This window comes from Diuraphis noxia, unplaced genomic scaffold, assembly GCF_037042655.1.
Source record: "Diuraphis noxia isolate RWA-SAM2 unplaced genomic scaffold, SU_Dnox_SAM2 contig0001, whole genome shotgun sequence".
Taxonomy (NCBI): Eukaryota; Metazoa; Arthropoda; class Insecta; order Hemiptera; family Aphididae; genus Diuraphis; species Diuraphis noxia.
Window position 1 is genome coordinate 27,472,670 of NW_028301711.1, and position 16,091 is coordinate 27,488,760.

General features: G+C 38.1%; 1 protein-coding gene, 1 long non-coding RNA gene and 1 pseudogene across 2 annotated transcripts in view; 1 reads left to right on the forward strand and 2 right to left on the reverse strand.

Moving 5' to 3' along the window:
* The window catches only part of LOC149060464 (uncharacterized), a 44,363-nt gene that overhangs the window by 15,053 nt on the left and 13,219 nt on the right, over window positions 1-16,091 (forward strand). The window contains exon 2 of the mRNA XM_089229239.1: window positions 8,407-8,438. Within this exon, the coding sequence (XP_089085365.1) occupies window positions 8,407-8,438 (32 nt within the window). The remainder of the gene's footprint in view (window positions 1-8,406; window positions 8,439-16,091) is intronic.
* On the reverse strand, window positions 4,062-6,943 carry LOC149060466 (uncharacterized; annotated as a pseudogene).
* On the reverse strand, window positions 7,405-8,256 carry LOC149060467 (uncharacterized). Its single transcript, XR_016189438.1, has 3 exons — window positions 7,918-8,256; window positions 7,768-7,852; window positions 7,405-7,694 (listed from the first exon to the last, which is right to left on the reverse strand). It is a non-coding gene; the product is annotated as an uncharacterized LOC149060467 (long non-coding RNA).

Sequence of the window (16,091 nt, forward strand, 5' to 3'; positions counted from 1 at the left end):
AAATATAAATAATAACATAAACGTATTAGATAGACATTTATTGTTGACAGTATAAATCGTAATGACGTACAATATATTTCTACTCGCTAATAACCGATGGACAGTCCCCACCGATCGTAATATGATACTTATGATTATTGTTAGTATAAACAGTATAGGTGTAATATCATATAATATAAATGCTGAATATGCAACAATTATTCTTTATGCTGTGTGGTGTATTACAAATATAATACAGTCCACTTTTGATATTGAAAAATTCGCCGAAGTGTAGTTATTTATTAGTATTAGTAACATATATATCTTTGGAAAAATAATTTATTACAATACACGACACAACATTTGGTCCGTCGGGCCGGATAGGATAAGTAATATCTTATATCTAAATACGAAGCATTTTATTTACGTATTTATTGTAATCACATAACACGTTAGGTAGGTATTGTTCGTTAGATTATTGCTCGGATTATTGTTATTATTTAGATTGTTCCTAATCTTCCTATCCTTTAATTATGGGTCGTCCGAAACGTCAATCGGTAAATGTGGCTTCGGAGCCAAACATGTTATTACGTTCACGTGCTTCTCGCGACATGACGGTACGAAAGATTCGTAATTTAGATACGTTAGCACAGGAGGCGCAGACTGAGGTTGAAAAGCAACCGTCGTTTGTGTCACGTTACGGATCACTCGATAAGTACGTGAATCAATTTGAGGTACAGCAACAAGAAGTGTTGAATTTTATGTTAGATTCCGGATTACAGAACGAATTCAATGACACAGATTTGTTCATTACGGACGAGGTAGAGGAATTAATTGGACGTATTCGTATGATTTTTGATACAATTCGACCGACGACGAGTGTAACAAATCGGATGCCGCGTCCGGAGTATGGGGCTCCTGCGGGTACCGCTATAGCATTGCCCAAAATTGAGTTACCAAAATTTGATGGGGACGTAGTCCAATGGTGCTCATTTCGTGATAGGTTTTGTTCACTTGTGCATGACAATCAGTCAATTTCGGACATTGAGCGATTTCATTTTTTAAAATCATGCTTATCAGGTCCAGCGTTAGCCGTTATCAAGTCCATTCCGTTGACGGCCAATAATTACAATATCGCGTGGAATGCTCTTCAAAAATCGTTTGAAAATAATCGATTATTAGCGACGGCGCATATTGATCGATTATTCGCGTTCTCGCCTCTCAAGAAGGAGTCTACGGCGGCGCTTGCTACGTTTGTCAATACGTTCCGCGAGAACGTCGCCGCTATCAAGGCGTTAGGTATCGATGATATTTCTGGATTTCTATTATTTTATATTGGCGCGCGGGTGCTTGACGTTGAAACCAGAAGACTATATGAAGCTAGTATACCGCAGACAGAAGTGCCGTCATTGGATAGCCTGTTGGATTTTGTTTCTCGACGGTGTAAAATATTAGAAAACATTGGGACTACTGCGGATAAAGTAGAACAAAATGTTAAGGTTGTGGCTAAGAAGGGCAAGGGTGGTACACCCGGGAAATATTCACTAGCTACGACCTCGAATGGCGTAAAGTGCATCTTTTGTGAACAGTGTGACGTCCAACGCAAACTAACATTATTATAATTCATAATTGTACTAGCAGGTACCGTATGCGCGCGGCATGCGACCGCGAAATAGATAAGGCATACTATCCCGCGCGCCTCAGTCTCCGCCGATCCAATACTTCACCACTTTACCGGCAGTCGCACACACGCTCCCCTCCTAGTACCCACGGCTCAGAGTACCGGCCACTCATGTTAGCAGTAACGTATATGTGACCCCCTCCCTCACCTGTCGTTTTTCCGTGCCACCTAAGATCGCAAAGTACTGACCGCACCAGCAAAAGCCACCACTACCTTTTCTCCCGTCTCAGCTCCCGGTACCATGAGCGAGTAGCACGCGTTTTGCTGGTGCGCCGAAGGGCGGTACAGGACACACACTGGTTACTGGTACGTATTTTGGTACATCTTTTGTTATTATTCTCACCGTGGCCGGTACTGTTAGGGTATTATTATTTATTGCTATGCTATTATATTGTTGTTATTATACTTATGTATTATGATATATTATTGTTGTTCTCCCGCCGGTGAGCCGCTCCGTCGGAGCCGTGTGTTGAGTGGTGTTCATATTTCATTTTTTTAAATGCATTATTAGTTTTATACTTTATTTTGACCGAGTTTTATGCCTTCGGCTTTCTCGGCACCAACTTAAATACTAAATTTGGAAAATATAAATATATATATTTTTCCCCAAATTGAGGTGTTATTATTTCACCGTCGGTCACCTTTCCTATTACTGGTACAAATGTACCTATTCCCGTTCTTATATATATTAAAAAAAAAAAAAATCCACGGCACTCCGGCCTTCGGGTCTCGGTCCATGGTTGGCGACCGTGAACGTTCTCGAGGCGGCCACATGACTCTCGAAAACATGACAAATATAATCGAGCAGTCACAGATGGCGACCGTGACAGGACCTATTGTTAAATAAAAAAAAAAAAAACAAAAGAAAAAGAAATTGTTCATATTTATATTGGGTACATTGTATACAGTAACGTGACCGGCATTTGATTAATATATTTTACGGTATTGTGGGTATCCGAATAATTATTTTATTTCGGTATGTTTTTGTTTAATCACGTAAACGGCGATGACCTGTAAAAATGAATGTTACGTAAGGTCGCGATGACGCCGACCGGTCAAAGGCCGAAGGCACGTGCCACTTACGCGCGCTGTGCGACATTGCCGCGACGTCGTTGTGCGATAACGCCGAAACCAGTATCCGTGGAAACAATTACATACAATATGGTTGTTTTAATACAATATAAATTATAATAATCCGTGTGTAAATACAGGGAAAAAATATATGTATAAAGAAAAAAAAAGTATAAATTGATCCATTTGAGATCGCATAGTGTGTTTGCGAAGGTGATGGCTGAAGCTCGAACCACCAAACGGTTATGCTTGGTTTAGTGTAGGTACCGGCCCAGTGAATCATAGGTGGTAGGTCCCTATACAGAACAAACTGTTGTCTGCGTATTTTCCAGAAATGCTCCTGTGTAATATTGGTATTGGTGCCATGATGAGTACTGACTGCCGATGCTGGGAACGGAGAGTATTGCGTGTGTGCGTCGCCATCAGGACAGGTTTCGTCATTTTTGGACTACACTGTCACTGAGGCCGCGAAACTGCGATCCAGGTGTTCACCATCGACCGGAGGTGTCCCGTCATCATGATTCATGGGGCAAGTTGATCGGCGGAGATAGGTCGTAATGTTAATTGCTTATCTGTACACGTCGGCGTGTGTGCCTGTATGTATATATATATATATCTCATCCCATTTTACCTGGTTCATTTACATGACCAGTAGCACTTTATTTTTATCGGTCTACCGCCGCGCCGCTGGCTATCTGTATAATATTAATGTGCTATTTTTAGGAGCGTCTAAACACAGAACTGAACCGTGACCGTTTTGCGCATGCGCTAGTGACATTTCATAAATTGAAATCTCTTATCTGTTATCAGGTTATTACAACCATCTTATCTTATATCTATGATTACAACTTTTAAAAAATAAAAATCGTTTAATTATATTCAAATAATATTGCAATTTTGAATTTACTTGTATTAAATATACCATAATGTTGGTCTATTTGCATACATTTGTTTGAAATATAGTCTAAAGTCTTTAGTTTCAGGATCATTCATCAGTTTTATTTCATCAGATTATTTTTCATTACACTGCCTGTGAACAAGACTTATATTATGATGTATAATATTGTTAAATTTGTATCAGGTAATAATATGTTATAAACTTATATTATTATATATTTTTAATTATTAAGTTTTTATGTTTTATAGGAAAAAATTGAAACTAAATGTAATGAACCCAAACTAACAATTCTTTATAAAGATGGAAGATTGTATGCTTTAAAGAAACAGAAAAGTAAATAGTAAATTGTCATATTATTTTCTAAATTAATAATAATGGTAAAAATATTAAAAATTATTTCTCTATAACAAGATATAGAGTAAATGTATAGTGTTAATATAATGTCCCTAAAAAGTATAAAATGGTTTTAATTATAATGTAATACATAAAAAATAATTGAGTAATAATAATAATAATCAGTCTTTAGACTTCATCAACTAAAATGTATAAACGAGATATAGAGTAAATGTATAGTGTTGATATAATGTCCCTAAAAAGTATAAAACGGTTTTAATTGTAATATAATACATAAAAAATAATTGAGTAATAGTAATAATAATAATAATAATCAGTCTTTAGACTTCATCAATTAAAATGTATAAATTAGTGTTCTTTAAAATATGAATGTTCCACATCATTTTCCTGCAATATTTTTAATTTTTTGTTTAAAAAGGTGTCACGTAGATCATTACTTTCAAGTTCAGAAGGTTTAAACAAATCGTTTTCCGGTTTTTTTCGCTTTGATTTTGTAGAAAAAAAGTTATTTTGAGGAATTATTTTTTTATTAGGTGGATCGTTGTTTATTTTAATGAACTCTTTACTTGGTGCAGATTGTTTTGATGTTGCTTCAATAAATGCATTGAGAGCATCTATCTTTTTAATAGCTTCTTTAAGGTGATCAGAATCTTCAATTAAATGGATTTTATTTACTGTACTCATAGCTTTTTTTTTAAATATTTCATACAAGTTTTCATTTTCATTTGTGTTCTTTAAAGTTTTCATGTGTATATCTATTTCTTGTGTATCTATTGTATGTTTATTTTTCTCATTTAATTCCGATTTGCCCACGTTTGTTGTATAATTTTCCTGACTTAATGCAATAGTATGAATATGCTTACAAATAATTGATTTTATGGAGTAATCTAAACAAGTGCATTCAAATGTATGAATGCATATTTTACATGTACTACAAACTATTACACAACATATTTCCTCGTTAATTTGTTTAACAACATAAGATTTACTTGGTGTATGTTCACTATCTACATTCCAGGTATTTGCATCGTTCTTGGTAATTTTTAAATTAAGTGAAATACTGGTTACATGTCTTTTTTTAATTTCCTGTATTCTTGTTGTTGATTTACCCTTTGTCAATTTGATCATTCTTTCTACTTTTTTATCACGTGTGAATCGTCTTATTGTCATTATACTTTTATCCAATCTTCCAATTTTACATCCATTTAAGTAATGATACTTAATAGTTTTATGCATTGATTCCAGATGACCAGATGCATATTGCAATTTACTCCCAGTCCTTTTCTGTAACAATATGCCCATAATGTTGCTCTATTTGCATACATTCGTTCAAAATATACTCCAAAATCTTTGGTTTCAGGATCATTCATCATTTCAATAATAAATTTGGTTAAAATTTTTTTGAATTCAGTGTCACTAGATATTGTTTGAAGCATTTTCAATGATTTATAAACCGTTGATTGTTTTTCCTTACGCTGAGGTCCAATAATTTTATTTAAATTTTGTCTCCAGGCTTTATCGACATGCCATGAACAAAAAATGCGATGTGGAACTGGACCCATTACAGTTTCCCATGCCAAATAAAAAGTTTCAACGATATCAGTCATAAACGTTTGGGGTTTTATTATACCTGTGACATCATGAATAACTGTGAACATAACAGTATATATTTTTGTATCTTTCAGATTAGTATACATAAAACAACATGGAAACCCTGAACCAAAGTCATCTATAACCATTAAGGTAACTAATTCAAAATCGTATCCATTAAGTCCGTGGGTCCCGTCAAGACATACTACTTTTCCTTGTCCAAATTTTTGTAGCAAGTGCATTTGACCAGGGTCCATTATAATTAAACAAAAATCATTTACTTCTAATTTTCCAGTTATATCAAGAACTCCTGAAATTCAAAATTAGTCCTTTAATGCATTAATTACATTTATATTACCAAAATATATGTTGGTAATTTGAATTTTTCTTAATTTCTGAATTTATACTTATTAAGTAAAAATTAAATTACACATAAAATAATGTAATACCTTCCTAACTACATCTAAAATAAAATAATTTTTGTTGTAAAATTTACCTTGTTTTTTATAGTATTGAACTGGATTATTATCGCCTTGCTCTTTCATTTGTTCAACCCAAATATCCACACTTGTGGAATCATCTTTATGCAATTGACCGTCCTGAATTGATATATTATACTGATGCTTGATGTTATGAAGATCAGCCCGAGTAATTAGGTCTTCTCTTTTCAAATTGTTTCCAATGTTATCCCTAAAATTATCCAATATTCTACCAACTGTCACACCTTGTGACAACTTTGCAGCGACTTCATGTTTTGTTGTAACTGGTAAACCAATGTGTTGCAGTTCATTTTCTTCATGTCCATAATGTTCTTTATAAAATATTATATTACAATTGTTTTGGTTTAAGGGCTCGAATAATATTATATGACTTGTAAAATTTGAGTTTATTTTTTTAGTTCCTTGTGACTTTATTAACCTTTTTGAATTATCTTTTTCTTTATAGGTGCCAGATCGACTACATTCATAATAAGTTCTACAACCATCATTGCATTTTCTTTTTCCGGTTTGGTGTGAATATTGACAGTTATGTTTTAGTTCATAATTTTTTAACCAATTTTGAAACTCTAGAATTTAATTTAGGATATTTTTTAGTACATTTAATAAATAAATAAACATTATATTATGTCATGGTGTTACCTGATACACTAGAAAAGTGCATTATTTCTTCTTTTATACACATTCCATGTTGTGTATTTAGATGTTCAATAAGCAATTTTTTTTTTGAAAATGTTTTGTCCATACAAGATATACATTTAGTTAACACTTTTTTTTTGTTTCACTACTTACATTGTGTTTATTTAAAAGATGTCTGGTCAATGAAGACTTGGTCGAAAATTCTTCTTTGCATATATCACAATTAATCGCCATTTTGAACATAAAGTTAAAATAAAATAGGAAACTCTATTTTTTGTTTAATACTATACTGTATACTTGATCAAAGTTGCCTGTCATTATGGTATGATCATAACTCTCATGTAATTATATATAGCTATTTATAAAACTTTTATTAGGAAAATTTTAGTACTGTAAATAAAAGATAAATACAAGATCCAATAAAAATATTGTATGTAATAATATGTTTAGGAATACCATGATGTTATAAGAATTGAAAATGAGCTAATATTATTTTACAAAATTAATTTCCACAATTGTATATTTGTATTAATATTATTCATATTTTTTTATATAGGTAAACAGTGATAATATGTCTTATGAAAAATAATAAAAAATTCTTAATTTTTATTCATAATTTAAATATATTTTTTTTATTCTTTGATTATCTAGAAAGGAAATAATAGGTCAAGAAAATACAAAATATAAATCTAATATAAAATAATTAAATATGCGCTTTATTAACTTAAAACATTTTACTAACATGTAATATTTAATTTATTCTAATAACAAAAACAATTTTGTATTTGAAAATTCATTATTTATGTAATTATAAAATTAATAATTCATAAATATAGATTGACAATCTTTCGGATCCATAGCTCCAAGAGCAGACAGCGTCCAATCATCTATTGTATGATGTAACATACAACATGTTGTCTTGAATATTATTGTTGACATTGACATTGAGTTTGGCTGCCATCTTACACTATTCTGCGTATAACTGCTATTAGATTATAATTAAAACCATTATTAATTAATTTAGAAAATAATATGACTATTTACTATTTACTATTTACTTTTCTGTTTCTTTAAAGCATACAATCTTCCATCTTTGTAAAGAATTGTTAGTTTGGGTTCATTACATTTAGTTTCAATTTTTTCCTATAAAACATAAAAACTTAATAATTAAAAATATATAATAATATAAGTTTATAACATATTATTACCTGATACAAATTTAACAATATTATACATCATAATATAAGTCTTGTTCACAGGCAGTGTAATGAAAAATAATCTGATGAAATAAAACTGATGAATGATCCTGAAACTAAAGACTTTAGACTATATTTCAAACAAATGTATGCAAATAGACCAACATTATGGTATATTTAATACAAGTAAATTCAAAATTGCAATATTATTTGAATATAATTAAACGATTTTTATTTTTTAAAAGTTGTAATCATAGATATAAGATAAGATGGTTGTAATAACCTGATAACAGATAAGAGATTTCAATTTATGAAATGTCACTAGCGCATGCGCAAAACGGTCACGGTTCAGTTCTGTGTTTAGACGCTCCTCTATTTTTGGGTGCGTATCGTTCCACCACAGCTGTGCGATCGTTCCCCATATTATTTTGTTTAGTAAATTCTGATAGTATCAACGTTCTACGTATATTATCATTATTATCGTATTGCATATTTATTTAGTTTATTCCTGATCATGCTCATATAGCCCATCAGTCGAGATTTTGTTTTGTTCGCCTGGTATACTGTCTGACGACGATCTTTCCGTCCACGTATAGATCCACGCGCGTGCAATTTAGTGTTATTAATGTTTTATTTTTGCAACGATGATTTTTTTTTTGTTTTTTGTATTTTATACGTAGTCGAAACTCGGGTGGTAGACTGACCCAAAAAAAATTAATGATTCATGTTAGACCCGTACACACACCGACGGTTAGTTATAAGTTTGCCATACGATGTAGCCCGCGGTGTTTATCGTCACCCACAATGTAGGTTGTCGCACACCGGTGCCGTCGTTTGTACGTCCCGGGCACGTATGGGGGGTCGTCAGGAGTATTTGTGCCTACTTAGTAGGAGCGTAATATGATTACTTGGTGTGGTGCCTAACACTATATCCATTTTATTTCATTAATGGTTACGGAGTTGTTGATTCAGTCTCGACGATTGTAGCGTTTTCGTATGATTCCGTACCAACGATTCTGATTGTTGTTGTTCAAAATGAATAATTATTTTTGTATTCTCCTAGTACTGTATGATTACAATAATTATTTGTTAATCATTATTCGTGTATGATTCGAGTTATTTTCGTACTTTTTATTAATTATTTTTTATTATACTATTCATTTGATTGTGCCCATATATTATAATATATCCCACGCCACGGTGATTTTCAAAATTTTATTACCAAACAAACTAGTGTGTTGTTCATGTGTCGTCCCGGCGTTACCGGTGATCATTTTTATTGATAGATTTATTTAATTACTCATTTTGCTATCGACATATTTGTCCTAGGATACTCATTCTCGTTTTACATATTGTTTTTTTTCTTAATTAATCTTTTGTCGTAAGACAACTAGATACTTATTTATTTATTTTTCTCACTCTTCGGCAGTCGTATTAATATTGTTTTTTTTGTCTTCAATATAATTTGTTGACCGTTTTCTGTTACGTTTCGAACGTCTCGTTGTGGGTTTTCTGTTTTTTTTGGAATCTCATCAGTCGTAGCATCTATATCGATTGATCTGTTCGTGGATGGACAGTGCCGGGAAAAGAAACACCAAGCCACCAATCCGATTAATCGATCAAATTCTCCAACCAGAAATTTTAACCCAACCCGGATCCAACATGCCTCCTGTCGTCACAACGTCTAGTGTCACTGGATCCACTGGGACCGCAACGATGAGCTCTAGTCAGTCCACATCCAATCCGAACACCTCCGATCAAACCATTCAGAATATGTTTAAGCAGTTACTGGCAAGTCAACGGTCAAATGAAGCCGGAATCCAGGCCATGAGGGAGGATATGACTACGCGGTGGGATGAATGTTTGGAGAGGTGGCAGTCAATTGATACACGAACCACAAAATTAGAAGATGACATGGCTCGTTCTGAACATCAAACGGTTAAACTGAACGAAACTATCGGACACAACACCAACCGTATAACCTCGCTGGAGGACGATGTTCGGACAATCCGGAGTGATTTGAACCGTTTTGTCAAACAACCAAATCCAACACCACCCGCCAATGCGACAGCTGGGTTCCCAACTTACACCCCAGCACAGCCAGATATGTCCCAAGGTTTTCAATCATTTAAGGGGAACACCATACCTACATCATCCACAATGAATCCCGTGGGTAATTATACAATGTTGAATACCACAGGTCAGTGTCTTTCGTCATTTTTTGGGTCCCAAGAACGCCTCAACGATGCTGTGTCGGAATTCTCAGGACAAACCCGTTCCATCCATCCAGAACGTTTTATCCGCCAGCTAGATGTATATTTTGAGAATGTTCCAATGTCAGCAGACCAACAATTAATTTCTGCACAACGTAGACTTAGTGGAGATGTTCGTCTGTGGTACGATTCACTCATCCCCACCCCTCCGACCTACGATGATTTCCGCATATTATTCCGTCAACGATTTTGGTCCGCTGCGACTCAACGCAAGACTCGTAACGAGGTGTTTCGGCCATTTCAATACACGAGATATGATGGTCTCGCAACGCACGCCATGCAATGGATTGCCGGGGCAAAGTATCTGTCACCACCCATCGACCCAATTGATTTGGTTTCGACAATAATACAACACTATCCGATTCCCCTTAGTATGGCCCTGCGAGGACGTGGACCACGTGATACAAACGAATTGTTAGCTGTTTTGACTGAATTCGAAGAGTCCACATCGTTCTGCGAGCCACGTCAGGATGATCACCGACCACATCACAACAATATTCAACCCAATCAACAAAACGAACGGAGGGCACAGGACAACCGACAAGGATATCGTGGAGGGTACAATCGAGGGCAACCACCGAGGAATCAGCCTGCGGCTACAGCCGCCCCGCCCGTCCACCAATTAAATGTGTCGGGAAACGAGGAAGCTTCTCGCCAGTGATTGCAGCACGTGACGAGAGCCAAAACCCATCTGCCTGCAACCAACCATTTTCGTCTCCCACTGATTTCCCTGAACGCACTGTGAAACGCCCTGAGCTTCACGTCGACATTTTCGGAATAAGTACGTCCGCACTGTTGGATTCTGGTGCATCCATATCTGCGGTCTCCGAACAATTTTTCGCGACCCTGAAGAGTCAAACTAACACCGCATCGAAACTGTCTACGCTGCCCGTAACGGGGGTCACTATTTCCACCGCCATCCAAGGCCGAAGTAAGAAGATCACCCGGTACCACTAAGTGTGTTCGGACATGAAGCTCCGGGGATTTTTCTGGTTATTCCCCATCTGTCCACTGAAATGATTCTCGGTGATGACTGGCTTACCCAGTACGGTGTCATTTTGAATTATGTAACCCACCAGGTCGAGTTCCCGAAAAGGAACATAGTTTCACCATTTCGACCAGAGATCGGAGATATTAACTCTACCCAGATAACCCAGATCATCGTACATCAGGAACTAGATCGACTCATGCCCACGGCAATGGAACACTGCATATCTGACATTTCTTTCGTAAAGCAAGTCTCGACACCTACACCCGTCCCGTCTCACCCATTGGACTGTGTCGATCATACACAACCAGTTACCGATTCACTCACAAAACCATGGTCCGAGTGCATAGTAAATTTCCACGAAGTACCGGATAAGGAACGATCAAAGCTCATAAGTCTACTGGACCAATATCATAGCATTTTTGATGATCGACCTGGGCTAAACAAATTATACAGTTGCTGTTTTGAAGTATCAGAAGATGTACCTTTCAAAGTGAAACCATATCCAATACCATTTTCCCGTAGACCTGCTGTTGAAAAGGAACTCCAACGAATGCTTTCATGGGGGGTTGTCGAACGATGTTCCTCTTCTTACTGCAACCCGATTGTATGTGTAGCGAAAGCGGATGGTTCCGTTCGTTTATGTCTCGATGCCCGACGCGTGAATCGGTTAATTTTACCGATGCGCGATACGTCCCCTCCACTTGACGAACTTTTAGCTCGGTTCGGGGGGAAAACAATTTTCTCCAGTCTGGATTTAGTGCTGGATATTGGCAAGTGCCGTTACATCCAATAGTACGTAAATTCACAGCGTTTGTTTTTGAAGGGCGGACTTATCAGTTCTGCGTCGTACCTTTCGGTCTAAACATTTCGAATACAGCATTCGGCAAAGCATTAGAGGCTGTGCTAAATATTAAAATCAATGGGACAGACAACAACCTAGACGATCTGCACATATATGTCGACGATGTTTTAATCTCATCCACCTCGTTTGACGATCATCTCGTACGCCTCGCCGCTTTGTTTAAGAGAATATCCATGTCAGGAATGACATTGAAATTGTCCAAGTGTGAGTTTCTCCGACAAAAGATCAAGTTCCTCGGACACATTGTGACTCCACTTGGGATGTCTATGGATCCGTCAAAGCTTCAAGCCATTCGTGAGTTTCCCCAGCCTCGGAATAAAAAAGAGCTACAATCATTTATCGGTTTTTGTAATTTCTATCGAAAGTTTTCGTGTCACCATGCCTCAATTATAAGCCCGCTGATTGAACTCATCAAAAAAGATTGTACTTGGCGTTTTGGGTATGAAGAGCTGAAGCTATTTAATGCGGTCCGTGAATCATTCACAGAACAATATCTGTCACATCCACATTTCGACCAGAGGTTTTACCTTCAGACTGATGCGAGTAAAGTTGGACTCGGTGCTGAGCTGTTTCAAATCTCTCCAAGCGGAGACCGGCGTACAATATCGTTTGCTAGCCGCACTTTAAACACCGCTGAGCGCAATTACTCCATAACAGAACTGGAATTGTTATCTATAGTCTTTGCTTGTGAGAAGTTTCGGGTATTCATCCTAGGATACCCAGTCACTGTCCTGACTGATCATCAAGCCTTAACCTTTTTATTCCAATGTCGCCTGCGAAATGCTCGATTAACTCGATGGACGTTACACCTTCAAGAGTTCAATCTACAAGTAAAACACATCCCCGGCTCAGATAATGTTATTGATGCTCTATCCAGAAGTCCTGCCGGACGCGAAGAGGCGGAGAAGGTGATGTCAAGTTTTCCATGTGTTTTAACAATTACGTCAAAAAAGGTTCAAGCCGAGTTTGAGCGTCAGATATCGTCTTTCAAATCAATTTGCTTGTCCCAGAGGGAGGACCCTAACCTCGATAGACTTCAACAGCTGCTGAAAGACCCCCAGAGTCAGCAGACCCCGTATCTCGAACACTATAGCTTAGTAGAGGGGGTACTGTTTTATCGACGACACAAGTCGACTGATCAATGGCTCGTCTACATCCCCATCAACAGGATAGACGAACTGATCACTCAGGTGCACCGTCATTTTGGCCATGTCGGACCAAAGAAGTGCATACTCGCCATACGTGATTTCTGTTTTTTCAAAAGCTTTCAGTCCCGTATCCGAGAAGTAGTCCGAAGTTGTGTGTTGTGTCAGAAGACTAAAGCGTCCACGGTCCGTATAGAAGGGGAAATGCGATCTGTTCTCGCCGATGTCCCACTCGGCGAGTATTAGTCGACCTATATGGTCCTCTCCCTCCGGGTTGGAACCAAGTCCGATATATTTTTGTCGTACTAGATAACTTCTCCCGATTCGTCCGTCTATACCCAGTGAAGAAAGCCACCGCTGTCGCGGTAACCAACCGCATGATTGATGACTATATATCCACATACGGTAAACCCCGATGCATCGTATCCGATCACGGTGTACAATTCCGGAGCAACGTGTGGCAGAATCGGTTATTAGCCCTCGGTGTACCGCCTACAATGACGTCTGTGTATCATCCCCAGTCCAATCCAGCGGAGAGAGTAATGAGAGAACTCGGACGCATGTTCCGGGCGTACTGTCACGAAAACCATACCGAGTGGCCACGGTACGTATCGTACATTGAATGGGTGTTAAACAACACAGTCCATGAGTCGACAGGCCACACCCCACAAGAGCTTTTTCTTTCCGTCGAACAATACAACCCATTCGGAAATGTCGTTTCGTTCCCTCTTCGTCTTCCTCTAGCACAGAGAACTAAACTGACCATGGCCCGAGAGATCCAGCTCACCCACTCCGAAAGAAGAAAACACCGCCATGACAAGCAGGGCGTGCCCGTATCATTTGTCATCGGTACCCGCGTATTGGTGAAAACGCATCGCCTAAGTTCCTCCGTCGACAAATGTATACAGAAATTCTTCTTGCTATACGAAGGGCCCTACGTGATCACCAGCCGTCGTCAAGACAACGCATACACTCTGGCAGATCCAAACACCAATAGAACTATTGGGACTTACAATGTTGTTCACCTCCGTCCGTTCCACGAACCGATCAATTCACCATTGCAACAGGCTGAAGTCATAGGTAGCACTCAGGGATCATAGCAACACATTTCTCGTATGAAATTTCCGTCAATTATTATTAACGATTACCTATTATTTAAGTTTGCGTTCAAACATCGTCATCCATGAAAGCTCTCTCCGATGTAGCGAATTTTCATGGGGGGGTTTCTGTGACGTCCAACGCAAACTAACATTATTATAATTCATAATTGTACTAGCAGGTACCGTATGCGCGCGGCATGCGACCGCGAAATAGATAAGGCATACTATCCCGCGCGCCTCAGTCTCCGCCGATCCAATACTTCACCACTTTACCGGCAGTCGCACACACGCTCCCCTCCTAGTACCCACGGCTCAGAGTACCGGCCACTCATGTTAGCAGTAACGTATATGTGACCCCCTCCCTCACCTGTCGTTTTTCCGTGCCACCTAAGATCGCAAAGTACTGACCGCACCAGCAAAAGCCACCACTACCTTTTCTCCCGTCTCAGCTCCCGGTACCATGAGCGAGTAGCACGCGTTTTGCTGGTGCGCCGAAGGGCGGTACAGGACACACACTGATTACTGGTACGTATTTTGGTACATCTTTTGTTATTATTCTCACCGTGGCCGGTACTGTTAGGGTATTATTATTTATTGCTATGCTATTATATTGTTGTTATTATACTTATGTATTATGATATATTATTGTTGTTCTCCCGCCGGTGAGCCGCTCCGTCGGAGCCGTGTGTTGAGTGGTGTTCATATTTCATTTTTTTAAATGCATTATTAGTTTTATACTTTATTTTGACCGAGTTTTATGCCTTCGGCTTTCTCGGCACCAACTTAAATACTAAATTTGGAAAATATAAATATATATATTTTTCCCCAAATTGAGGTGTTATTATTTCACCGTCGGTCACCTTTCCTATTACTGGTACAAATGTACCTATTCCCGTTCTTATATATATTAAAAAAAAAAAAATCCACGGCACTCCGGCCTTCGGGTCTCGGTCCGTGGTTGGCAACCGTGAACGTTCTCGAGGCGGCCACATGACTCTCGAAAACATGACAAATATAATCGAGCAGTCACAACAGGATCACCCACTTTATCGTTGTTTCACATTCAAACAAAAACCGGTCACGGCTAGACGGAAGTTCGTCAGCAACAACGGCATATGCTTTATTTGCTTAAAATCGGGTCACCCAGCCAAATCTTGCACATCTACGTTCAAGTGCCGAAGTTGTGGCGGCAAACATAGCACGTTATTGCATTTGGAAAATACGAAGCCAACAACGGCAGGTGAGGCCGAGGGTTCGACGGAGGAAATCAAGACGCCTGTTACCGACAATACAGCCAAGTTCTCGGGTACTGCGCGGACGGAAACTACGGTGATTTTAGGCACAGCTATTGTGCGCGTGCGTAACAGCTCAGGAGAGCCACAAACCGTGCGAGTCTTGTTGGACAGCTGTTCTCAAATTTCTGCGATCACGTCAGAATGTGTCGCGCGACTCGGATTAAAACGTATTAAAAGCAGAATAGAAGTTATGGGACTTTCTCAACAGCCAGTGACGAAAGTGAAAGGTGTCACTCAATGTAAATTTATGCCACTTCATGCAGAAGGTCCGCAGTTCTGTGCTTCGAATGTTATCATTCTCACACGTATCACAACGCAGTTACCCAGTGATAAATTACCTACGGCGGTACGTGATCGATATCAACACTTAGTATTGGCCGATCCGGAGTTTGATGTACCTGGGCCGATCGATATGCTAATAGGAAGCGACTTGTACCCACATATGCTACAAGCCAAGGTGGATATTATTCACAGTACGGGTCTGCCGTCCGCCATGAATACTCATCTTGGATGGATTGTG